The sequence below is a fragment of the Lissotriton helveticus genome, chromosome 2_1, assembly GCF_964261635.1.
Source record: "Lissotriton helveticus chromosome 2_1, aLisHel1.1, whole genome shotgun sequence".
NCBI lineage: Eukaryota > Metazoa > Chordata > Amphibia > Caudata > Salamandridae > Lissotriton > Lissotriton helveticus.
The window spans coordinates 1333186012-1333212213 of NC_136059.1; the positions used below are offsets into that span (position 1 = coordinate 1333186012).

Here is a 26202-nt window from a genome sequence, read left to right on the forward strand (position 1 = left end):
CCTTAGGAGCGTTGTAAATACTTCCCCAGTGCTGCGCTGTCCATTGGAACTAGTGCTGAATGGACGTCCAACGGTCGCACGCAGCACTGGGGGGGTAGTGCCCGTGACGACCGTTGGCCGACGGCAGCACTTAAGGGGTTAAGGCCTGTGAAGTAAGGGCAGTGTCATGAGCAGCAGAGTGCATGCCGGGAAGAAGCTTCTCCCATTGGCAACCCCTAGTAACATCCATATGCACTGGAAATATCCAGAACACCCTTGTCATTAGATGTTGAGTGTTTTGTGGTTGGGTGGATTTCCCATTAATGGTTGGGCAGTTAAGCTGTGAGTGATGGTAGTCTAGAAGTTCCTGTTCATATTTTGTAAAGGATGGTATACTAAAGAAGCGTCAAGATACGTAGTTTTAAAGGCTGCAGCATATTAAGTTACTGTACAAAATTCTAATTTAATTTTACGAAACCAAATAGAATGCGACCAGCTATACATATTCCAGTTGCATTGTTAGTGTATTCTGCAGATGGGATTGTATTAGGAGTATTCGGAATATGAACAAAAGGAAATTAAGAAGTCCATTCACATAACCTGAATAGGATTTATGTGTACATGTTGTTGTTTGCATTTGGCAAACATGGAGAACATGTGTATTTGCATCACTTTTGCATGGGCGACATTGGCAAGCTACATGGTGAAGACATAACTTTGTGCTCAGCTTTTGCCATATGTAAAGCGTATCATCTCTAAGTGCACTTCCTTTACCTTTTATAAGTATGTTCAGGTTGAAAAGGCATATAGATTAAAACAAATGCAAACACATTTCAGCACCAAAAGACATAACTGTATAAACCAAATAAAACAGACTTTGCAATTTTTGTCTTTATTAGTAGCATGCTGTTTAAACCACCTAAAAGGTGTGATTACTGTATACTAACTGTGAGAAGTTGGCCTGGCATATGATTTCCACTATTCTAGTGGGCACCTTGCACCAGTCCAAACAACCCTTATTGATGGTAGGTTTAAGACAACCTTTATAGGCTATCCTAGTGGTGGCTGTGGAGAGCGCAGCCTTCAGGCTAAATCTTGAAGGAATGTAAAGCAGCTTGTTTTAACAGTCTATAATCCCCTGAATGATCAAGTGAAAGGAGAACCACACCAGGTATATATATAAAATATATGTATTTATTCTAAACACACCCCTCTAGTCTCTTTATGAGGATAGAGGCAAAAGTACAATACAAGGACTTAAATAGCACACAGTAAATTAGCACAGTATACGTTTTGCCCTACGGGCCTCACAAACCATATACTAAGAAAGTGGTATAAGAACCAAATGAGAGATAGAAGTTAGGCCTAGGGCCTGTAGAACCGCTGGGGCAACCAGGAACCACCCAAGGTAGGGACGCAGGAGACCCACGGGGGACGCGTGCAGTGTCTAGACACAGCAGCGAATCACCATTGACTTCTATGGCGAAAGTTAAAATTAAAATTTTTTAAGAATAAGGACACTTAGGAGTGGACTATTGTAAAACCCTTTCAATACTGGACACTTCGAGAGTCAAGACCCATGGGAACACCAAAGTACTCGTGTTACCTCACCCAGGGAATCGTTTTCAATGGAGCGCTGCCAAGAAGTGCTGCAGGCGACCAGAGGAAAAGTGTTCAGATGGATCCAAGGGTGGATCAGAGATCTGAATAACCTGAAAGCAGAGGGGACAGAGTGAGTCTGGGTCACTAGCCAGTGACCAGAAGGCGACAAGATGATGCCAGCCGATGTCAGGTGCTTTAAGGTGATGTAGGTGAAGCTTGACTCTTCAGCCACGAGGACCAGGAGGTATCGACGACAACCAGGAGTTGGATTCAGGCTGTCCCACGTCGGATGCCGAGTGCTACAGTGTCGGTATCTAGATTCGACCCAACAAGCCTTGGCAACAGCAACCCACACAAGATGACAAGATTGGCTTCAGTGCAGACCAGCAAGGTCTGAGGCACTCATCCTTTGGAGGGGAGTCAGGGCGTGTCTGGAGCAACCATGAAAGCCCACAAACCAAAGGATTTACCTTTGTGGGGACCCACTAGTCCATGGACTAGGGATCGCGAAGGAGCCTGGAGCAGAAATGCCAAAAGCGAGCCCACGGAACACTCGTGGAGTGTAGGCTCACAATCTTCGATGCAAAAGGTGCTCAGGGCTTGGACTACAAGTAGCCCAATGCACAACTTTGGGAAAGCTCGGGAAGTTGATGCGCTAGCAAATGTTCAGGATGTCCAGGAGTTCCGGTCCCACGTCTCTTGTGATAGCTACAGGTCTCAGCTTTGCTGAGGACTCGTGTCAGCCTCGGAGATGTCTGGAAGTCCATGTCCTGTGTTGCAGATTCTTCGGGATCCAGCGGGAGCCTCGAATTGTAGACCGGCAAGATGCTTCTTTGGTGCCTGTTTGAACAGGGGCGTCACTCCTTGACCCCAAGGGAGATTTCGTCCAGGGTAATCTAAAGTCCTAGGGCCTGGGTTCCTATACTTATACCAAGTTTAGGGGTTGGACTAACTCTAGAGTCCCACCTATGGGAGGACCTGGGGAGGGAGTGGTTACACTCCTTCCCCTTTGTCCAGTTTTGCGCCTGAGCTGGGGCTGAGTGCCCCAGCAACCGGATTGAACTGGCAAATGCACAGGGACACCTTGTGTGCTCCAGGCATTGTCTGTAAAGCATTCACTGAATGCAACCAACCCTGACCCAATACACTAAAGCCTGTCTGGGGAGGTGCTAGGAAACCTATTGTCCAGGCCTCCCCTGCCAGAGTTTCGTCCAGCAGCAGAAGGTCAGACTCATGTCTGTAGCAGCAGCATCCATTTTGTGATGCTGGGGCTCTTTAAAACTATTACCGGGAAAGTAAGTGTGTACATGTCTTCTCCCTCTAGAAGGGTGGAATGCTACCCCCGCCACCAGAACTGGCGGGGGGGGGGGTATTCCAAAGTGTCAAAGTGTTTGACACCAAACGCAACATGTTTTGATAAAGCCATTCCAAAGTTAGCATTAACCGCGATGATTATAATTATAATGCACTTAAGAGTATATGGTATGAACATATCACAGAACGTCTATAAGGAATGGATTCCGAAAGCTGCAGATGGGCTCAGCTCATGCTAGGGCACCCTCTCACACAAAACCAAGCACTCTGCCTTCAGGATTGTCAAGGCCTGCCATAGGAGTGACTTATTGGTTTATATGTGTCTGTTTTAAATGGTAGATATAGGTATACTATATCTAAGTAAGGGGTGCTTACACCACCTTACCCAGGCTGCAAGTGCAGATCTGTGGTGCCATTGTGAAAGGCTTCCCAGGGGTGGCATAATACGTGCTTCAGCCCCTGGTAGGCCTCTGGGGTATCTATGCCCTTGGTACCTAAGGTACCATATACTAGAGACTCACAAGGGTAACCCAGTAACCAATCTGGAGTTTACCTAATGTACGTGCAATCAATTTAGAGAGAGAACAGCTAGACTGGGGTCCTGGTTAGCAGGGCCACAGCCAGACTAAAGTTGATAAACCAGTGAAACACAGCAAAAAGTGGGGGTAACCATAGTAAGCAGATCCTACTCTCTTTCAACACCTGCAAATCAGAGCACATTCCTGAGGTAAAACATACCCGCCTCGTCATTAAAATCACTGAATGGATTTGAGTGGAGCTATCAATCTACAGTCCCTGACCAACCCAGCGACATCTAAGGTGTGTGCATGCTGTGAAAATCTATGGTTCGACCTTTCCTTGATCATTCCTAATGATACATTGCTGTACCTTCAATTTATATTATTCGATGCGGAAGTAGAGAATTTACATTAAAAAGTCCTTAGGAACACATCAAGTGTGATGTTGGAGTCCTTTGGGCAGCGTCAGTTGTGATCCACACAGTGTATCGTTCTCTGCAAACCATCCAGAAGGAAACAAACAGGTTGGGTTTTGGATGATGCCTTAAGATTCTCAGATGATGATGGTGCGGGCAGCCTACTGGTCGTGCTGGACTTTAATAAGGAGGAAATTACTCTCTTACTGAGCAAAGAAGCCTCACAGCTCAGGTGGAACATGATTTTCTGCAATGCCTTAAGTTCTTTATGCAGTCACAACTGCAGCAAATGTTGACTCTGTTCCTTTCTCAGCAAGAATCCCCTAATTGTGAGGGCTCCTCGGGGGTTTCCGTTGTCAACGAGTAATCCATTTTATCTTTTACTTTGCCCCTTTATTGGAAATCTTTACATATCAGAAGTAGCAGTTCAGTCAAACGGAGATGCCATGTGGGTGTACATCAAGTGGGTACAATACAAAGAGATGATTTGTATCCTCTGTGAACAGCTGCAGGAGCTCGAATCAAAGATGATGGGTTTAGTTCCCAGCACAACAAAAACACTGAAACTGAGCTTACCTTATTTAGAATTGCGGTTCAATCTAAACTGACCATTTTGCTCATCCCTTGGTTGAAAAACAAAAAAATCTAGATTTAACAACATGTGAATCGAACACTGAAGGTCCTAATATTCACAATTACCTCTATATATTTCTACAAATGTATACTTTTTGTACTTATTCAAACTTTGCGATCTCCTAAACTTACATGGCATGGCAGCGGGTGCAGCTAAACCTTATTTAGAATTGCGGTTCAATCTAAACTGACCATTTTGCTCATCCCTTGGTTGAAAAACAAAAAAATCTAGATTTAACAACATGTGAATCGAACACTGAAGGTCCTAATATTCACAATTACCTATATATATTTCTACAAATGTATACTTTTTGTACTTATTCAAACTTTACGATCTCCTAAACGTACATGGCATGGCAGCGGGTGCAGCTAAACCTTGAAAATCGAAAACTGCTCAGTCTGTACATTGTCCTGCCAGCCATTCATATTCAGTGTCCCGAAAGGACTCAGAATTCTACATTACATCTGATCGGCGGCTCAAACGAGAGATAATGTGTTTCGAATTCATAGACAATAGCACTGGTTTTTGGGAGGATCAGGTTCAAACTATGATGTATTAATTTTAAATGTTTCAATAAGATGGCTCTCAAATATTTTGAGAACAAACTGCCTAAGTGTCATCCAAGGAGCAATAGGTCTAGGCGGTGAACTCTGCTCCGTTCACAGAGTTTGCAGAGTTTTCTGCATTCGTGCTCCGCATTGCTCGCAGAGTGCAGAACACTCTGCTCCATGTAGTGCAGCAGAGTTTTTTCCCCGCTCGCGAACAGTAAGTTGGCGAGTGCGAGCTGCCACTCGGGTAGAATTTCTACTTGAGCGGCAGGAAGATCATCACGAACGGCAGTTCGCACTGCACTGCGCCACTTGCGGAACTCTGCGTAGTTTTTTTGTCACTTCAGGGAGTTCTGTATAGCGAAACTCCCCAAACTACGCCCTGGCCTGTTTAAAGACCGACTACAAATGCCGATACCTAGCATAAAATAAACTGAGGAGGATTGTCCCTCTCCGCTTATGGGGCTCTTCTTGAAACTCCCTTATCTAGACACTGAGAGTAGAGTTATCTCTAAATGTCTTGCAGAAAGTACTAAAATCCCACTTATTCTAGATGGCACGTAATGACCAGCACCAAGAGATCGATTGGGTATTCTGCGTGGTATCAATGGCATTATTAATTAATTTTCAATTAATACACACTTTTCGTTTAATGTAAAACATTTTAAACGAACGGCAGTTCGCACTGCACTCCGCCACTTGCGGAACTCTGCATAGTTTTTTGTCACTTCAGGGAGTTCTGCATAGCGAAACTCCACGAACTACGCCCAGGCCTGTTTAAAGACCGACTACAAATGCCGATACCTAGCATAAAATAAACTGAGGAGGATTGTCTCTCTCCGCTTATGGGGCTCTTCTTGAAACTCCCTTATCTAGACACTGAGAGTAGAGTTATCTCTAAATGTCTTGCAGAAAGTACTAAAATCCCACTTATTCTAGAGGGCACTTAATGACCAGCACCAAGAGATCGATTGGGTATTCTGCGTGGTATCAATGGCATTATTAATTAATTTTCAATTAATACATACTTTTCGTTTAATGTAAAACATTTTAAATTAGGTAATTGTTCACCTGATAAAGTTAAGTGTAAACACACACACACCACAATGTTGTTCTAGGGGAAGTTTTAAAATATTACCAACAAACAGTGTGACAGTAAATTTGAGGCTGGTCACATTAGCTCAGCTCATTGATAGGGAAGTTGTGAAACGTTTAACTGAATTGTTTACAGAAATATACCAAACAAGCCTAAGGCTTTCCTGTCAAACAGTTACCGTTGTACTTCCATAATTTACAAGCCTGTTACATCAATGCTATCCAAAAGCTTTCTAGAATGTTTTATAAACAACAACAAAATAATAAAATTTATGTTCAACGTTTTTTGCTCGTCGAAAGATGAGGAGAGATACAATTGTATTTAGATTTATGCGACAGGCGCTACCCTACATGAATTCAGTATTTTGCCAGAACTGCATGCTATAAAGCAAATATATAAACACATGTGACTACAATCAGATCTAACAAAGCATTTCTGGGTGTTTTTTGAGGTGATTGTAGCAGAATTACACCATATTTAACTGTGACTTTTGTGATGTTTATTTACTTTCGCAGCGCTTGGATAGGAAAAAGGATTTTAGGAATACGCTTTATAAACTTTATAACCAATTTGTAGGAAATTGTGCTTTTTTTGTTGTCTATTGTTATACATTGAGGAGGGTAGACACTGCCTGGAAGGGGAAGCTTATTTGGAACACTGATTCAATTCAGACTGCCATAGAGGAAGCTGACCTTGTTTGTTCCATATGCATAGTGCAATTCAAGGCAGGTATTTATGCCTCTCCCCTTTCAAAGTTCACCATTACTGGTGTCCTCAGTGCAGGTAACTGTGTAGTCTGTGGCTCATCCCCTGAAATTAAATGCAGATCCTGCATGAGGATGGAGAAAAATAGATCAACTGGCCCTCCATTCACGTATGCACAGTGCTCACGTACGTTCTAACAACTAACCTGATGCCCAAACCCTGACTCTAAGACAAGAACAAAAAAGATGGAGGAATGCTTGATTTAATCTATGCCAAAGGTAAATTACTCTGAATGGCATTGTTGCCGACTGTGACACTGCAGACATGGGCCAAACATACTTTATCATCAACCTACGTTGCATGTGAGAAAGGGCTGACACCTTGTTATATTTACCAGGCTCCTTTTTAGCATTCATTTAGTGGACTTTGAAGGCTACATAACCTTAATGGATATATCAAGATGATGCTGGCTTGACTCACCTCCCTTCCTGAGGTTTTCAAATCCACTCTACTGAAGCCTTAGCCCAGTTTAATTCCAGGAGGATACAACTTAGGTTGAGGAACACCATAATTGTGTGTTTGGGTAAGGTGTGGCGCATTAAAAATAGAAACATAAGTTGTACACACAATTAGTGTGTCAATGACTATACTTCTGCAAAACAACAGGTGATGGACAGAATGCAGAACAATGTCATACATTCACCCCAGTGCAGAGATCTGGGCCTAAATCCATAGTTTTTTTGCTCACCATGCCTTTCTAGTTTGAACCCAGCTATATGCAAATCAGTCTTGACCCTGTGCCCAATGGGAACAGTCCAGCCCGAACTGCTAAGCCAGGTCCTCCCTGGACTAGACACAAGCATCCAAGGACCGGTTTCGGGCTTTCAGCCCTCTTCAGCCTGGATAGCTTGATTCCAGTGGCATGGAGAGCACGGGACTCACGTATGTTGTTTTTGCATTTGTCACCCCGAGTGGGATGGGTATGCTCAGACGCGAGTCCCATGCTCTCCACACCACTGGAGTCAAGCTATCCAGGCTGATGAAGGCTGATAGCCAGAAACCGGTCCTTGGATGCTTGATTCCGGTCCAGGAAAGACATGGCTTGGCAGTTCGGGCTGGACTGTTCCCATGAGGCACAGGGTCGAGGATGATTTGCATATAGCCATGTCTGACCTGGGGTGGTGTCGAGTGCAAAAAAACGACGGATTTAGGCCCAGATCTCTGTTCTGGGGTGAATGTATGACATTGTTCCGCATTATGTCCATCAATTGTTGTTTTTGCATTTGTCACCCCGAGTGGGATGGGTATGCTCAGACGCGAGTCCCATGCTCTCCACACCACTGGAATCAAGCTATCCAGGCTGATGAAGGCTGATAGCCAGAAACCGGTCCTTGGATGCTTGATTCCGGTCCAGGAAAGACATGGCTTGGCAGTTTGGGCTGGACTGTTCCCAGGAGGCACAGGGTCAAGGCAGATTTGCATATAGCCATGTCTGACCTGGGGTGGTGTGGAGTGCAAAAAAACGATGGATTTAGGCCCAGATCTCTGTACTGGGGTGAATGTATGACATTGTTCTGCATTCTGTCCATCAATTGTTGTTTTTGCAAATGACTATACTTATATCTTCCCTTTAGAGACACAATTAGTTCTCTTTTCTGAAGTATATAAGAAGTCTTTTCAGAACAAAAGGGGGGAGGGCAGTGCTACTCCAGTTACTAGTATACAGGCCATATTTTTACACACTGCTTCAAACCGCTTGAGAAAATCATTGTAGCTGCTCTGAGCCATGAGTCATGACCAAGAAGTCTGGTGACACTTAAAATGCCCAAAATGGATTACATCCAGAATTACTTTTGTCAAGCAGTTTTGGGGGCTCTAAATTTTGTCCTGGTATGCTAGATGATGTAAAGTATGGGTCTAATGCTGTCTGTGAGGGGATGAACTAGATTTACCTAGCACTGTTCTTCCCTGAAAATATATATTGCTATTCTTCATATGTTCACATCACATCTGTATGTTGTTCTTTGATCCAAGATGTCTGCTAATAATAAAAGGCTAGACTGACCAGATGAAATTTCACAAAACACTTGAAAGTAAAAAAAAACTAAGTTTAAAGTTTAGTGTGAAAATATGTAGTTGGACGGATTTCATAATTGGTATTTGCTTGGTGTGTACTAAATTGATAGATACGTGTTTATTAAAAAACCTTTTGAAGCGGAGAGTTAGCTGGATATACTCAATCCATTGTTGCAAAGAAGTGGGTTACAGTTCTGCAATTTAACACTATTACATTTTGAAACGGTGCTACGTGGGATCTTTTGAAGTGTTTTTCTTTGTATTTGTAGCTTCTGAGTGGATTAGTGTCTTGTTATGCTTTATATCAGGATATAAGAAGAATTTTCATCAGACTCCAATAGGTTGACTGTGAAATAAAGCCAGGGCCTAACCTAAAGGTTTGATCCTTGCTGCTAAGGACATTATTTTAAATGATAATCTGAAACTCTACGTGCTTCATAATATCAACCTGTCTTTTTAAATAAACGTAAGGCCATAACAAATCAATTAGCTATTCTTGGACGGGGAATCTCAGATTATGTGAGCTGTTTCGAGGGTGTTAACTCTGTTGTGGTGTGAATTTGTGAGTTTATTTAATACAAGCGAATAGTACTTATATTCTGAAGCAATTATACAATTCTAATAATGAATTATGGTTATAATTCGAATAATCAGATTAATGATTAGTCAGCTACTACTGCCAGCTCAGATGCTTGGAACTGGCAGTCACCCGTCTGGACATAGGTGAGAAACTTTTGTAAATTGAGTTTCTCAGAGTGTAGGTCAACAGGAGCCTCATTCAACTGGACCTATGATGTCACAAAGGTTTTGATCATTTGAGTACATTTTGTGGCAGGAAATCAACACACTGTAAAACGTTACTTGTTTAGCGTCAATATTACAATGAAAGTTATCGTGGAACAATTCTGACAATTTTGTATTTATATTTTTCAGTCCACCAGTTGTGAAGCATTACAGAGTGCTGAAAACAGACACAGGATACACGATAGAGCTCGAAAGACCGGTGAGTTAATTGTTACTACAGCAAGACATTTGGGGGGCAATGCACAAAATAAAACCTACTCCCAAAAAGTCTTGCATATCCTGCAGATGTGTAATTTATGAATGATTAAAATATGCCTGATTCACTGAGGTAAGTAGAAGTGCAAATTAAATGTGTTAGCTTGTTCCTGTTTGCATACTGTGGGCAAAAATGCCTAACAGGCAGTAATACGTAGATATCAGAAACCAAGTGTGTATATGAACAGATATATATATATATATATATATATATATATATATATATATATATATATATATATATATATATATATCTATCTATATATATATATATATATATATATATATAGATAGATATATATATATATATATATATATATATATCTATATATATATATATATATATATATATATATTTGACAAATCTAGATAGGCAGTAAGAGTGCCATAGATTAATGAGCAGTTCTGGGTGGTTTAAAAGATTATACAAGAGCATGTATATCAAGTGAGATTTAATATTTTTGAACCAGGCATTTAAAATTGTATTTTATTTTACAATATTAGGCACAGAGAGCTTAAGTGAATTGCATGCATTTGGATCTAGGGGTGAGATCCATGGCAGAGGAAATTGGTTGCAGACCCCTACTATTTTTGCGGCGCCTATGGGCGACACCTGAACTGGCCGAGTACAGGTCTGAGCTCTTAGAACTCCTGAAAATCCCTGGCATAGGCAAGCTGGCATGGTTTGCACATATTAGAGAAGGTCTTAGTATTATTGATAGAGACAACATATGGTACAACCCGGAGTCGGCCTGTGTGGCAATCACACACAAACAGCTAGTCAGTAGCTACAGGGTGGGCAAACTTGCCAAACTCCATGAAAACTCCACCACTGGTTCCCTTACAGTAAATGTTCTGGCAGTAAAGGATATGTACAACTTAGAGCCATGTCTAGACGAAATACGACCAGCACTAGCCAGGAAACTGTACATGCAATTCCGGCATGGCTCTCTTCCTATTCATACACTGGTATGGTCTAGTAGTGCCACTCTGGGGTGTCCAGTTTGTAGTTCGGGAGAGGAGACTGAAATCCATGTATTCTTCTTTTGCCCGGATTACCACAAAATAAGACACAGATGGTTGATCCAATTGTGTAGGAACCTTGGCTCACCACACTGTAAAGAAGCATTCAGGCTCCTAAAATACAATACCGAACTCCAAATGAGTTATGCTGTTTCCCGTTTTTTAAGCTCTATGTGGTGGACATGGAAGACATTTCTTAAGAACTAATCATGGGCATACCATTGACTGACTTTTTTTTACTGTCTTATCTTGAATTATATTTTTAATCTACTACTGTTTTCATCAAGACTTTTTAGTCTTTTAATCTATTGTGTATAGTCTGTATATATCTGTGTATGTTCTGATATGGTTTACCAACCGAAACAAAGATTAAAGAATGAATGAATTGCATGGAAAGCACATGATTTTACTCAATTTAACATTAGCATCACTGTTTTGAGATATGTTAGGTTTCTATTTCTTGGTTAAGATTGCCTGGCAAAATGTCAGAGTAATAAAACACAATTTTACAATGTATTACAAATTAAATACCACATTAGAAAAAAGCCCAATAAAAAAAGGAAAAAAGCCTTTAGAATATAAAGAGGGTGTAAAATATAGATTCCAACGTAATAGAAAGCTCAGTAGTCATTAATCACAGGACTTTTACCAATAGTTCACTGAACTCATAAAACTTAAATCTTGTTCATCTAATATCTGATGACAGCATGGCAGATCTCCGGTTCCATTTCTTTTAACATAAGCAGCCGTTGACTTTATGTCAGATTCACCATACTTAATAATTCATGTTTTTTCAAAGTTCGTTCTATTGGTTTTTAAAGAGAGAAAACTTCAAGCACTTTAGTATCCAACATGAAAAGGTTTAAAGCTACAGGTGTGACAGCATTGCTATGAGCTGAAAGAAAAGAGATAACAATATAAGCACAATACATAGTGGGATGTTGCAATACTCCTTGTCAGAACCCTGCTCTCTCCATCAAGGGCCTTCAAGACAACATCCCCAATGCATTGGGATGGTCTAACTGCATTGTTGCTTTTAGATTTTTAGACATCACCATTCCCATGTAGCTGCAGGATTTCACTCTTTCTAGACTAGCTTCCTAAATGGGCCATTTAAAGGAGTTCCTCGTTTGTACGGTGCTAAAGATCATTATTTTACTGTTTGATATATTAACAGACAATAAGCTTGAGCTTACAACTGTGATGTCAGACTCATTTGTATTCAAATTGGGAGACTGGTCCATGATTACTAAATTATTGGCCTATGAAAGGGAGTTCAATTTTACGTATCCAAGTATTGGCAGAAATGTAGCCACTACCTGAATACCTTGCGAAAGATCATATATAGATATCATGGAGACAATAATGGAGCAAGCAGACACCATTGCATCAGTCAACTCTGAGGAGATATCATTCTAGTTAAACCTTGTTTGCAATAAGGACAAGTATAACATTTTCAAGGCTATTTAATGAAAAACGTTAAAGGTGTAGAATTGATCTATCTACATATCAAATGCTATATCGAAATTGATTAATGTAAAATAGATTGGTTGTGTATGACCAACAGCATATTTGTCTTTTATTTTGGATTGCAGTAATAATATCTAAGACTCATTGGTTACCTCGAAAACCAACTAGATCAATGGGGAGAATTTTATTTGTGACTTTCCATGTTTGTAAATGTTATAATGCATTCAGCAAACGACTTTCCTAAAGGATCTAATCATTCTATTTCAAAGTTGTGGTAGTGTTCTACTACCCATTAATTTGGTACCTTCTGCTTTCTATAGCATAAAGTAAAGAGTGGCATTAAAACATGTTCCTCAAAGATCCAGTCCTTGTTTTAATACTATGATCAAAAGTATTTCCGGTACTTATGGGACCGGAGTAGGTTCATGGCCTGGCATGCCTCCTTACGAATATGTGACATGAGGGCTGACTGTCTGTAAATCCTATGGAACCTAGTAGGAACCTCGTGCTTAGCTGAAATACTGGGGCGTTCTGGGCCACATATGAGTACCCAGAGTCTTGGTGACATGAATGGTAATGTGCAATAAATAACAGTGTAATCCGCAAGAGGATTAGGCAACACATAGGATGTCTAAATACAAAAACTAAACATTAAAATGGGGCCAGGCAGGTCCTGATGAAAGCTGGAAGACTATTTGTGGCTCAGACAACAACCGAAACATGTTGACCTATTGACAAAGTAACCTTTGACACTCTCTTTGCGTCCCACTGTCCAGGGTACTTCATTAGTAATAAAAATTAAGTTATTCAGTTACACACCTTAGGGCATTTTAACAGTACCCGGTCCCACACCTATACTATAGATAGAGCCCACCTAGTGTCACACCAATGCACCTGGTGAGGACTCAATGATGAAGCGTGCCTCATAGAAATATGTTAGTGAAAGTCCTTTTAAATGAAAAAAAAACAGGAACGTCCCCCTCATAGTGGGTATATAATCTTATCTAAGAGGATCTCTCCCTTTTCTTCACTTAGAATCTGGAACTTGAGCCTTAAAGGCTTTTGCTTGCCGAATAAACCTTTCTTTATCTTTTTGGGTCTGTTGTAAGTGTGTACAGAAGGGTCATTTTAATACGTCTGTCTCAGTTATATAAGATACATCATTTGATGTACATAAATATGGTATATAATACACTCTAGAGTCTTGTGAGATGGGACTTGACGGCTTCTGTACTCTTTCATTAAAGTATAACATGACTGATCAGCAGACGTTACAGTGGTAAACTGTCTCTTTTACTTGAAACCATACTGTCAAATCCTGCTGATCTCCAGAAGTGCATTGATTCCCTGATGAAAAGCAGAACAATTTATTAAAAAACGACCTGGTTTTGTATTATAAGAAATCGAAGATTAACCATTTTTTCTTAAATTAAATCAAAGGAGGATATTGCATTGTTGTCTTCCATGAAACAAATGTTTTTAGTTAGGGCATTTAGCAGACATTCATGGAGTTTAATAATTTTAGAAGATGAGCAATAGCCCTTCAGGTTCAAGGGCACTAATAATAATTCTCTATTATTTAAGCTCCAACTATCAGTCTTCTCAGTATTTAAATCACCTGATAGTAGTAAGATGTTGAAGGATGGTCACCAAGAGAGGTGACACCTCCATTGACTTAACCTGCTGAAAATTTTCATGTGAGGTAAATATATACTGAGCCACTCATTGGTTCTTTAAGGGTCACTTTTGGCAATATATCTCCTGAGATTCTGCGGTTTAACATATCTAACTAATCACAATTCCATACTGTCAGCAACTTTGAGTTTTGTGCATTAGTCACCTTTAAGTGTAGTCATGTGTGGCTTGGGAATATTCCAAACTAAAGTTTGGTCTTCATCCTCGAATAGTTTCATCAAGAAAGGGGAGATGTTTGCTCTAAAATTGCCAGCTACAGTAGTACTTGTTTCTCCTCTCATGCCAACCACGACTGTTTCTTTCATTAATATATGAACAAGATAGTCATTTACACTTTTCGGTCAAATTTATGCATTCCAAAGGAGAAATGTTGTCATCAAACCTTTAGTTTGCGTGAGTGTTTTTGGTGTCCATTGCGACTGCTAAACCTTCCTTAAGTTGTCCATAGGTACTATGTAGGATGGGAGATTGAGGCACATAATGATCTTGGAGCACCCATTCACTAACAGCCCAACTCTTCTGTAGACATACAAATGATAAATCAAGGTTTTTCCAAAAATATGTTTTACTATTCACGTTGATATTTCCCAAAATATGTTTTACTATTCAAATTAACCATATGTGCAATGTTCTATCTTCTTATTTGAAGGAGATGGCTAACCTGAATGTTTCGTCATGGTTTCCAATACGATTGACCAATGGGACATCGGTCAGGGTGGTCTGTAACTAAACCATTAAAACTTTCATATATGAAAAATGCATCCTCTAAATAACAAGGATTTCTACATAACATCTAGAAATGCATTTTGACCGTTCCAATGTCCTTGTAAGTAGGTTGAGGATCCATTACGTGTGAATGGTCTAGCAGGCGCCTGATTGCTAGTGGAACCAGAGAGGGAAGTAATGAGCTGCTCTTGTGCTCTGCTTGGTTGTTACTCTTGTAGTATTCAAACAATTCATATTTAAAGGTACCTCTGGCACTATTTTTCTTTTACTATTTTTCCTTGAAATATATATTGTAGGTTGCTCCAATCTTGGGGTTCTCATTACATTGCTATTACTCTTTGAGCTTGAATTTTACTCGTTCTTTATTAGTGCTTTGAGTAAATAAAGACAATGCAATGAACTACTTCTGTGCATAATTTTTCGATTACACCTCTTCCTAATCATCACACTGCATTCACTGTCTTTACAAATCAGAATACAGTAAAATAAAATAAATAACACAAAGGTTATCCAATGTGAGAATGCATACCTGAATGTCTGCCATGCCTCCCCACCCCATCGCCCGCCCAGTAACACCCTTTTCACACTGGTGCTCTGCATTACAAAATAGCTAAGTACCAGATTGGGTATGGTCTAAGGAAATTCCTTTTCCCTAATTAGGCAAAATGTCCTGAGGGCTCAATGCTTCCAGCCACAGAATCTAATATTGCACAGGGCAAGAGACTAGCAAACAGTACTGTCAAAGTGAAATATGCTGTGTCACTAACCTGGTTTTTAAGGTCTTTGTGTGTGGGTAGGAGAGGAACTTATAAATGTGGTATTAGTTAACAGAGGGGGGTAATCTGAGGTAAGCACTCTTCTCCGATCTGGCAAAGGATCATGCGAGTTCAACGCTTCCCACCACACAAGGATCCAACGTAGTACAGTGCAAGGTAAAAGCAAACAGTAAACAAAGTGACACTCACCCATTGTCACTGAGAATGCTTTTAAGTTCTAGAATGGTGTTGTTATCTGTTAACAGAGGGAGTGTGGTCTGGGGAGCCAAGAAAGGTGTAGCCACTTAACAAAGGAGGGGGGTCTGAAGGAAACCCTCTTCTCTGATCTGGCAAGGCATCCTATGGGCTCAACTTTCCTCCCCACACAAGGATCTGATGTACCACAGAGCAAGATAAAAACAAACAGCATTGCTAAGCAGTAAAACACAATCCAAATCACCAAGCGGGCCTTTACAGTCTTTGTGGGTAGGTGAGACGGGAGCCTAGAAACGTGTAGCCAGTTAACGAAAGGGGAGGGGTGGCGATCGAAGGGAAGCCCTATCCTCTGATTCAACAAGGTGTCCTCAGACTCTATGATTCTCACCGCATAAAAATCCTACAGTACTGCTAAACAAAGTGAAATATGCTCCACATACCCAAGTAGACTTTTAAGAACTTTGTGGCTGGAAGCTAGTAGAGAGCATAACGGTGTAGCCAGTTAACGGAAGGGGCATGGTCTGAGGCAAGCCCCCGCTGCACCAGGATCCAATGTAGCACGGTTGAAGGCAAAAGCAGAATACTGCCAAAGAAAGTAAAAACGTCCTGTGCCACTGAGCAGGTTTTTAAGGTCTTTGTAGGTGATTTGGAGCCAGCCTAGAAAAGTGTAGTTAGTTAACAAAGGTGGCGTTGTCTGAAGAAAGTACTCTCCTCCGAACTAGCTCAGTGACCGAGGGGCTCAAGGCTTCTCACTACACAAGGATCCAGTGTAACATGGTGCAAAGTATAACAAACTGTATGGCTAAACAAAATGAAACAAAAAAGATTGGATGCAGGGTAAATCCCTGATTTAACCCTTTGGAAATAAGGATGCTCAGTCAAAGCAGAAATTATATTGTCACAAATTGTGGCAAGATCTGAAAAGCATTGTAACATAACATGATGACCCCCAACCTGTTAAATGTGAGGTAAGGCCTCTAATATTTCTCTGGTTGATCGACTCACAAATATACAATGGTCTTGGGCAGAGAGGGGTGAGCTTCCCAATCCTCTTACCACACCCCTTATTGCTGGGACTCCAGGGACACACGTTACCAGTCTGCATACTGTAGTTGCGTCCTTGGTAGTGCTACTATATTATTCTGTGCAGATGCCTGAAGCACGTCAACCTATTAGAACACTCCGTTTTCAAACAACATATTACACAGATTATTATAACAGGCACAGAGTTTAGTTATAGCTGTTTCGGTTATTAGTATTATTGTGGGGGTTCGAAGTGAGTCTAAAGCTGTTTTAAATGGAAAAGTGCCAGGCAGATAAAGAGGAGTACAGTTGAAGAAAGAAATAAAAACGTATCCACATGTACAGACTGAAAACCTACCAATGCAGGATCATAACCACGACCTCTTGTTTTTTGTAGATCATGCTAAGAAGCCTGGATAAGGTCGTTGAGTACTTTATCAATGAGACCAAGGGAAAATTGGTACCCTACGCATGCAACATGTACGACACAAAACTTGGTAAGTCAGAAATGTGTTTCTGTGATTATTTGGAGCCTTAGCAACAGTAGTGTCCAAATTGAAATGGGCGCCAATTCACCAACATGCCAGGGGTGGCGGAAGTGACATCACACACCATTTGACGTTAACAACATCATTGGAAGAGTCATCATATGTCCTTTGAGCCTGAATATTTCCAGGAAGTGAGGTCACACAAGGTGCCATGACAATATTTAACATTGCTAAAGTGTCATAGGAACGGTAAGATTAAAATAACAACGCAACACATACAAATGTCTCTTATTGATACCACCAATATTAGGGTTCTGACAAGGTCTTTGAAAGTGGAGAGACGAAATCCTTGCCCTTAATTCTAGTGAGCAAGTGAAGCAAGTGAGTCCGAGCTTTTCTATGGGAAGTTTGGGACCCTCCTCCTGAAAAAAATAGAGTCAAATAATACATCTTAAAGCACAATTTTCACATAAATTTGCTAAAAAGGTTGGGCTTTGAAGGGGTGCTCATTAAATATTGAATTCCTTTATTGCGTGTTAAGCCAACAAAATCTGATGCTCTCCATTAGCTAACCCCTGCTTTTTCAAAATGTGCTAAGGGTGCCCCTATATGTCAAAAATTGACTTCTTTATGGCAGGCCCAGGATTTTGTCATGGGTGCCCACATGCCAAATATTTCATACAATATTTCAGTGCTAGAATTCTGCGATTAAGGTCATCCATATTTCATGGTTAACCCATTTGTCAATAAAATAACCTCTAGTATATGAGGGCCAGTATTTTTCCATTGCTGCCTCACACATATGCCTTAGTTATCCTCCCTTCTGCCAAGAATTACTTCCACAGGCTAGTGCCAGCATTTTCTCTAAGGATACCCACTTGCCAAGAATTACACCTGGTATGTAAGTGCCAGTATTTTACCATTGGTGTCCATCATGCCAAGAATTGCCTCCACTATGCCAGTGCTAGTATTTTCTTAGAGGTGTCTGTCATGCTAAGCATTGCCTCCGGTATGCCAGCGCCAATATTTTGCCATGGGTGCCTCTATAAGACTAGATTTACCTTCAGTATGCTGGGACCAATGGAACTCACCAGCATAAAACCACATTCTCACTCATGATCACTTACATTCATTCATCCATACTCATTCTCACTCACTTGCACTCAGTCTCACTCATTAATATGTACTCACTTCCACTCGATTGTTATTTCTCACTCGTTTTGCACTCACTCTTATTTTCACTAACGCTCCCTCAGTTGCACTCTTCACTCATTTCCGTTCTGATGTACTCATACTTTCTCACACTTGCTTGCTCTCACTCATTCTCAACCCCACATTTTCACACACGCATTCTCACTCATTCATTTACACTCACTCACTTTCTATCATATGACTCAGTCATGCTTTTCCACCCACTCACAATCACTTGAAATCACTCACAATCTCTCATTTGAATTCACTCTTACTCTTACTCTTACTCTCACTCACTCGTTCTCACTTACTGATTCACTCATATACCCTGACTATCAATCTCACTCACTGACTGGCACTCGCCCACTTGCACTCAAAAACACAAATGTTCGCATATACACATACTCTCACATACAAATGGTCTTCTCTCACAGAAACACACTCTCACCCACAAGCGTGACTACAAAATACGTTTAAAAGCATTTACTTACCTCAGCTGCCAGTGAAGGCATTGATCTATCTTCTGGTGCCACATTTTAGATTACAATAATATTGAATTATACAATATTATTGCTGTAATAAAAACGCAGTGCTTAATTTGTGAAAAAATAAGTGTAGATGCCCAAAATTGTTTCATGAATGGTAACACCCAGTTATATCCACTAGTGCTACCCTCTTCCATTATTGGAGCACCCGCTGCCTGATTGGAAAACTTGCAAAACAAAAATCGAGCTAGCGAATGCAAGCCTGATTGGAAAACTTGCAAAACAAAAATCGAGCTAGCGAATGCAATGAGAAAGCCGAGCTTTTTCAACGGAGAGAGTTCTTCACTTTGAAAAATGCTGCCATATAGAACATCACAGGGATCACTGAATTTTGCTAAAAAGACATATGTTTTTAAAGGGCACTCTTGAACTATTCGAGTACTTAGATGGTGTGTTTAGAGGATATCAAACTTAAACAGATGGTGTCTGGACCAACACATATGGCTGGCCATACCCTGGATCTCATTTTTACCAGCTCAGAACACCTGAGAGTATTGCAGCCGCTTCCTCTTATCTGGTCAGACCACTACATGATTCAATTCTCCCTTCTGCTGCAATCAGGACCAAAATATAGGACTAATCCTACATATAAAAACGGGAAAAACAAAAGACCATGGCACAATCTAACTCTGGATAATTTTAACGAAACATTTATCCAATTCTCCCCCAATATTGAGCTAAATGACCGAGATCCCTCAATCATGTTATCTAGGTTTAGTGATGTTATCTAGCTTTAATTCAGCTTTAACGAAAACATTTGATATAGTGATTTCATTAAAAAGTGTCAATCCCTCATCGAGACGACTTTCGGCTCCCTGGTATTTGGGTGAATTGACAATCCTAAAATGAGAGAAGATGGAGAAAGATAAAAAAAAACACCTGATGATAGGAAAGTCTATAAAGCATCTCTATCCCACTATCATCAATCAATAAAAACTGCCCGATGCTCATATCTACATAATCAAATCGAACAATCTAGAAATTCCACTAAAGCTTTATTTGACATTGTCAAAGACTTTTCCTCTCCCTTAGTATGCAAACAAACACCGCCTGAATACCAAATATTATGGGACTCTATAGCACACTTTTTTTGACGACAAAATTGCCAAAATCTATGTTAACTTTCCTGCCACCAAAACCAACAACTCCTGCTCAAACATTAATTTGGAAAACTCCTCTATTTCTATTGTAGGTACTCTCAACCAGTTCAAGCCCATTTCACTTGCTGATACAAATAATCTATTGCTAATGGCAAAATCCGGCTCACCAACAGATCTATGTCCACCTAGTGTTATGGCTCTTCTATCCCCAACTTGCGCTCCCATTATCCAAAACATCCTTAATGCCTCTATTTCTACCGGCCTTATTCCGAGCACCTGGAAAGAGGCCTCTGTTCGGCCCATCCTGAAAAAGCCATCAGCAGATCCCCTGGGGTTAAGTAATTACAGGCCAATATCCCTGTTACCCTTATTGGGGAAACTGCTAGAATCCACAATAAACACACAACTCAGTCAGTATTTGGAATCCAATGACATTCTAGATCCCTCCCAGTCGGGCTTCCGCACCGGCTTCAGCACAGAAACAGCCATTTTGGCTGTTACTGATTTGCTGAGACGCACCCTCGATGCCGGAGGATCCTCGATCCTGATCCTCTTAGATCTCTCTGCAGCTTTTGACACTATATCTCATCAGCGGCTAGCGGCGAGACTGATCGAGTGTGGCATCGGGGGCATAGCCTTACAGTGGCTGAGGAATTTCTTAATGGACAGATGGCAAACCACTACACTTGGACCATTCGTCTAAAAAAATAAAGTCCTGTCGGACAAAGGAGTGCCCCAGGGCTCTAGCCTTAGCCCCACCCTTTTTAATATATACTTGGCACCCCTGGCCAAGATAGTCCAATCTTTCGACTTCGAGATTGTCTCGTACGCCGATGATACGCAGCTACTATTTTCTATAGGCAAAAATATTACTGACGAGAAATTACGCTTTTCGGGCGGTATGCTAGCAATCGCGAACTGGATGAAGGAGCGGTGCCTGCAGCTTAACCCGGAAAAAACTGAGCTTATGCTCTTAGGTAAGGACGTCCACTTTTGGACTCCTGACTGGTGGCCCCCCCCAAGTGGGTGAAGCCCCAACGCCGTCCTCCTCAGTGAAAAGCCTAGGAATCCAGCTGGATGTTATGCTCAACATGAAAGATAATGTAAAAAATATTGCAGGGTCCTGCTAATATAACCTGCATCTACTACGTGGAATTATTCCCTATCTACCATTGGAACACCGTAGAACTGTAGTGCAGGCAATGGTGGTGAGCAGGTTAGATTACGGAAACGCCCTGTTGGCTGAAGTAGGCATTACCACTCTGGCAAAATTGCAGGTAATACAGAACACCGCCGCCAGAATGGTTCTAAATTGTCCTCCCGGATCCCCATCCCTCCCCTTGCTTAGACAACTGCACTGGCTTCCGGTGCAAAAAAGATCTTGGTTTAAGATATGCTGTCTCTCCTTCAAAGCACTTAAAGGGGAGGGACCATCCTATCTCCAAAATAAACTTTCCAAACAATCACATGAATGCAATTTGAGATCTAATGCTTTAGCTCTCTTGAAGATCCCATGTATTCGGCTGACCCGCACAGGTGGCAGAGCTTTCTCGTACATAGCCCCCAAATACTGTATTCGCTACCTGTGACCCTGCGAAAATCCAGCACCTATATGTCTTTCAGGAAACAATTAAAAACATTCTTGTTCTCAGCTCATCTTTTTTTTTTAATATAGCTTTTTCTCTGCTTCCTTGTTCTGGATCCCCATTGGTAAAGCGCTGAGATGCCCCTGGGTGAGTCATGCGCTATATAAGGATTCATAACATAACATAACATAACAGACAAGTGCTGCAGTGTGTTAACAGCTATTTCATGCTTTATTTTTAACTTAAAAGTGTTGAACCTTGTCAGTCTAGTTCACATAATTAACCACTGAAATTACATATGTTATGTCATTACAAGGTCGATATGGTGAAAAAACACACTCACAGACCGTATATAGACAGCGTTCCAGGCAGTACAAAAATTACGCCTGTCATGGCTGGCAGCATTTGACTGTAACCAGACCCAACAGTTTGCTTGACAAAACAGTAAAGACGCTATCATCAGTACTAACTCCAAATGTCACAGGGTTGTACCCACAAGTGAGGAGCATTATCCTTACTACATTTCACAAGTCACCCTTAGCTGGTGACCTAGAATACAACTTCACAAAGAAATGCTAAGACAAATACTGTCCAAAATCTCTTCTGAAGCCCTTTCTCTTCTAAAGCTTCGAGCTAATAAGCTGCAGCGGAGGTAGGATGACTTGCAACGTAGAAACAATCTGCCTATTTCTTAAAAAGACAAAATCAAAAATATGCTAACACCAGCAAATTATTAAATGAGCAATCAAATGGCATTCAGTTGAAAGCAGCACATTTTTTTTTTTAAAGTGTACGATCACACTAAAGCCAAATGTACAAAGAAATGGCAACACCTGAGCAGGAACACAAGCTCTGGACACTAGGTTCTAACGATTTAAACATCCAGCCCCATAAACGTTTGTGAACTTCATAGAAATTATTGACCAGCATCATTATGCTTTAATATTTGTATTGGATCTACCAGTTCACTAGAAATTATTAAAAATAGCGCTGACGCTTAAAACGAATGCTGACAAAACAGGAAAGCCATTTACAGAACCTGAAACTACAATTCAGTATCACGATTCAGACCACCATCCCGTTAGTTATTGCCATCCTAAGTAGGAGACACAATAGCATCTAATTTTTAAATAATATCAAACAGAAGATTCTGTATCAACTTTGGTAATTCCCCTAGACACTTTGGATATAAGGACACCACACCATTTTTCTATGTTACAGTACCTGGGATTTATTTTCCTCTTAAACAGAGTTATCCTCCCCGTCGAAGAGAGACTTTGCTTCTTCCACCTCTGGCATTTAGTTGGACTAATTATGTCAAGTGTTTATTTACATCTATCCCACTTTGTCACACTGTGCTTCATCAGTTTGCTACAAACCATCGATTCATTCATTGTATGTTTCTCAAGGTCTAGTTCCAATTTATTTTGTAGCTAGGAAAAACTACTAAATTAAGGCATGATCGCCTGTACTTTGGGATGTCTACCAAGATCATTTAAAGTTAATAAAATGTTGTCTGTGTGTGGCAGGGGTGCTTATTGGAGAAATGTCAGTTGTACATGCTTTCGATCAGATTAATGAACTTTTGTTCGTATTAATATTTACACAGGGATCACAGTAGTAAGGCCATTCTACCTGGTTGTGTTACTTTGGAACAATTCTAGAACTTTCCATATCACATACATAACGTTACGTATGAGGTCTACAGAACCCTGGTTGGCAATTAAATCCCCTGATTTGGACTAATCACAGTCGTGATTAAAGTCTGAGCACTGTCTGCTTTTATAGGAGTAAACATTTTCAGGTTCAGGGTTAACAGTAAAATCTGGCGGTAGCTGGCTCATAATCTTTATTCAGTTTATGAAAAAAAGTGTATATTCTTCCATCAGTGTTTTGGGAATGTAACTTCCTGCTTTGATGTGCTTACATATACATTTTTGAGTTATGCAGTTAATGAGGATGGCATTTTGTTTAACATACTCAACTGGAAAGCCTACAGGGTGAAGTGCTTTCCATTAAAAAACATTTAATAGCCTCTTTTATTTTTTCTATTTGGACTAGTTTCTCAGTTTTGCATTTTTCTGCAGCCCAATGTCACTGGGGAATATCAGATTTATGAAAGTGCAACTGATATTTCTGTTGATCATGGGCAATTGAAATAGTATCTATTGAAGGAATGTTGAAGCAAGTCCTGATTTATCTACATTAAGTTAATCACTTTTTTGCATTTTTCCCCTCTGGATTAATATGTTGAGGTTTGAGAATTTCCAATGGGTGATCATTTGGGCGGGCTACTTGCCAGAACCTAGTTTGCCATTTGAGCATTGTGGTGAGTACCCAAAGGTCTCTTGCAAAGTAGAGCTTAATTACCTTTCACTGGTAATATAAACCTATCGCCTAGGACACCTAAGTCAGTTATCAGGCCTCTAATATCACTTTTATGTAGGCTGCCTTTTACATAAATCTGTATGGTGAGAACTTTTAAAGGATACCCTGTTGGTATACACTAATGTGACTTAAGTACACAGAGCATCATTTATATGCTGGCAGATGGCCCATTGTTCCGTCAGGGGGATGGAGTAAATTACTCTGTCCCACTGGCAGAGGGACTGGCAGGCACATTTATAAATGACCGCCAAGCAAGCATTAATTTATAATACATTGTCACGAAACCGCTGTCATGGTGGCTCCTGCCAGTGCATTTTGCTGTTTGGTTCAAGGCGGCGTCATCATGATTCAGCTCTGCACCAGACAGTTTTCTTTTTTATTTTGAAAACTAAAATCCAGAAACAGGATTTTCTTTTTGTAATTTTTTTTTTTTTAATGCTTCCCTCACATGGGAGTCTAACATGGCAAGGCGGACATTGTTAGAATTTTACTGTTCCTCACTACTAAGATTTGCAGGGTGCGTGACAGACAGTAAAAAATGGCTCTATGTCACCTATCTAAATTGGGTGGCCGGACATAAAGCCACGTCTCAGATGGACCATACTGCGTTGGGCCATTGGAGAGGTTTGGCTATTGTGGTGATGGAGTAGTCACTTTCAAAGCCTATGGCCAACCTGCATCTAAATTGAGCGGACAGAAAATTATATTGGTAGTAAGGATACTCTGTCCAGGTTGTGATGGAGTATCCTTACCAGCAACATATAAATCAGCCCCGTAGAGCTTACCAAACTGGATAGAATGTTTATGTAAGAATAAATGTAATTCATTAATTAATTTAGCAGTTTTGTTTTTTAAAATAACCAGATGTTGAGAAGATTTTTTTATTTTGATGTATTTTAGTTCTTTGATTATGTTTTTAAATGTGAGATAGTTTACTTCTTTTTTTAACATTTTAATTATTTACTTTAGGGTTAATTCAAACCATAGCAAATGTATATCCAGTTCAACATAAAGCAAACTCTGGTTCACGTTATAAAAAAACACATTAGTCATGGATGATTTTGAAAGAAAAGTAGCGAACTCTGATAATTTCTTTTTTTAAGCAGAAATTTTAAAGAAGCATACCAAGCAAACAAGTATTCAGTACATAACATTTTTATTTCAGAGGCAAAAAAAAAGTTACGAGCGGGGTGTAGATCAAGTGGCACATCTCATATATTGGCCCTTGTAAAATTAGATCTTGGAGTTTTATGAGGGAAAATCCATCAATATATCATATTATCATTAGCCCAGTTTAGAAGTCTAATAGATCTAAGAAGTTTTTCCATACCATGGCAAAAGTTCAACATCACTGTTTAGTTTGAGTGAAACTTTCTTTGTCTTGAGTAGACTTGTGTTGAGAAGAACAAGTTACTTACCTTCGGTAACGCTTTTTCTGGTAGATACAATATCTGCCTGTGGATTCCTCACCTTGTGAATACCCCTTGCGTCAGCAACATTCGGAAATTCTTTTTTTGTAGCCTCACGCCGAGGTGGACTCCTGACGTCATAGAGACACGACCTCGCTCGCGACTCCGCTGACGTCACCGACGCCTATAATAGGCCCACGCCGGCGTGATGACATCAGTTCCGCCCTTTTTTCCGTGCCATCGAGGCACACGGACGGACCAATGACAGTAGAAATATACAAGTATACACAGTACACCATAATCAAGGCAAAACACACAGTGTTAAGCAAAAGCAGGAAAGAAATTGGAACATTTCCTTGACAACAAAATATATATATACATTACATTACAGTAACTCTGGCAAAGAAGAGTGGACAAACGGGGAGGCGGGTGGGTCAGTGAGGAATCCACAGGCAGATATTGTATCTACCAGAAAAAGCGTTACCGAAGGTAAGTAACTTGTTCTTCTGATAGATACATCTGCCGTGTGGATTCCTCACCTTGTGAATAGAGTCCCACAGCAGTCCCCACTCCACTCTTCTAGACCAGGAAATCCTGAAGGACAGAGCGTGCAAAATGACAGTCCCTCCTCACCTCGGAA

General features: G+C 40.6%; 1 protein-coding gene across 2 annotated transcripts in view; it reads left to right on the top strand.

The window, feature by feature from the left end:
- Positions 1 to 26202, top strand: part of STAP1 (signal transducing adaptor family member 1) — a 651304-nt gene that overhangs the window by 482111 nt on the left and 142991 nt on the right. For both annotated transcript variants that reach the window (XM_078676250.1, XM_078676251.1), the window contains 2 exons: positions 9822 to 9891; positions 17253 to 17352. In XM_078676250.1, the coding sequence (XP_078532376.1) occupies positions 9822 to 9891; positions 17253 to 17352 (170 nt within the window). The remainder of the gene's footprint in view (positions 1 to 9821; positions 9892 to 17252; positions 17353 to 26202) is intronic.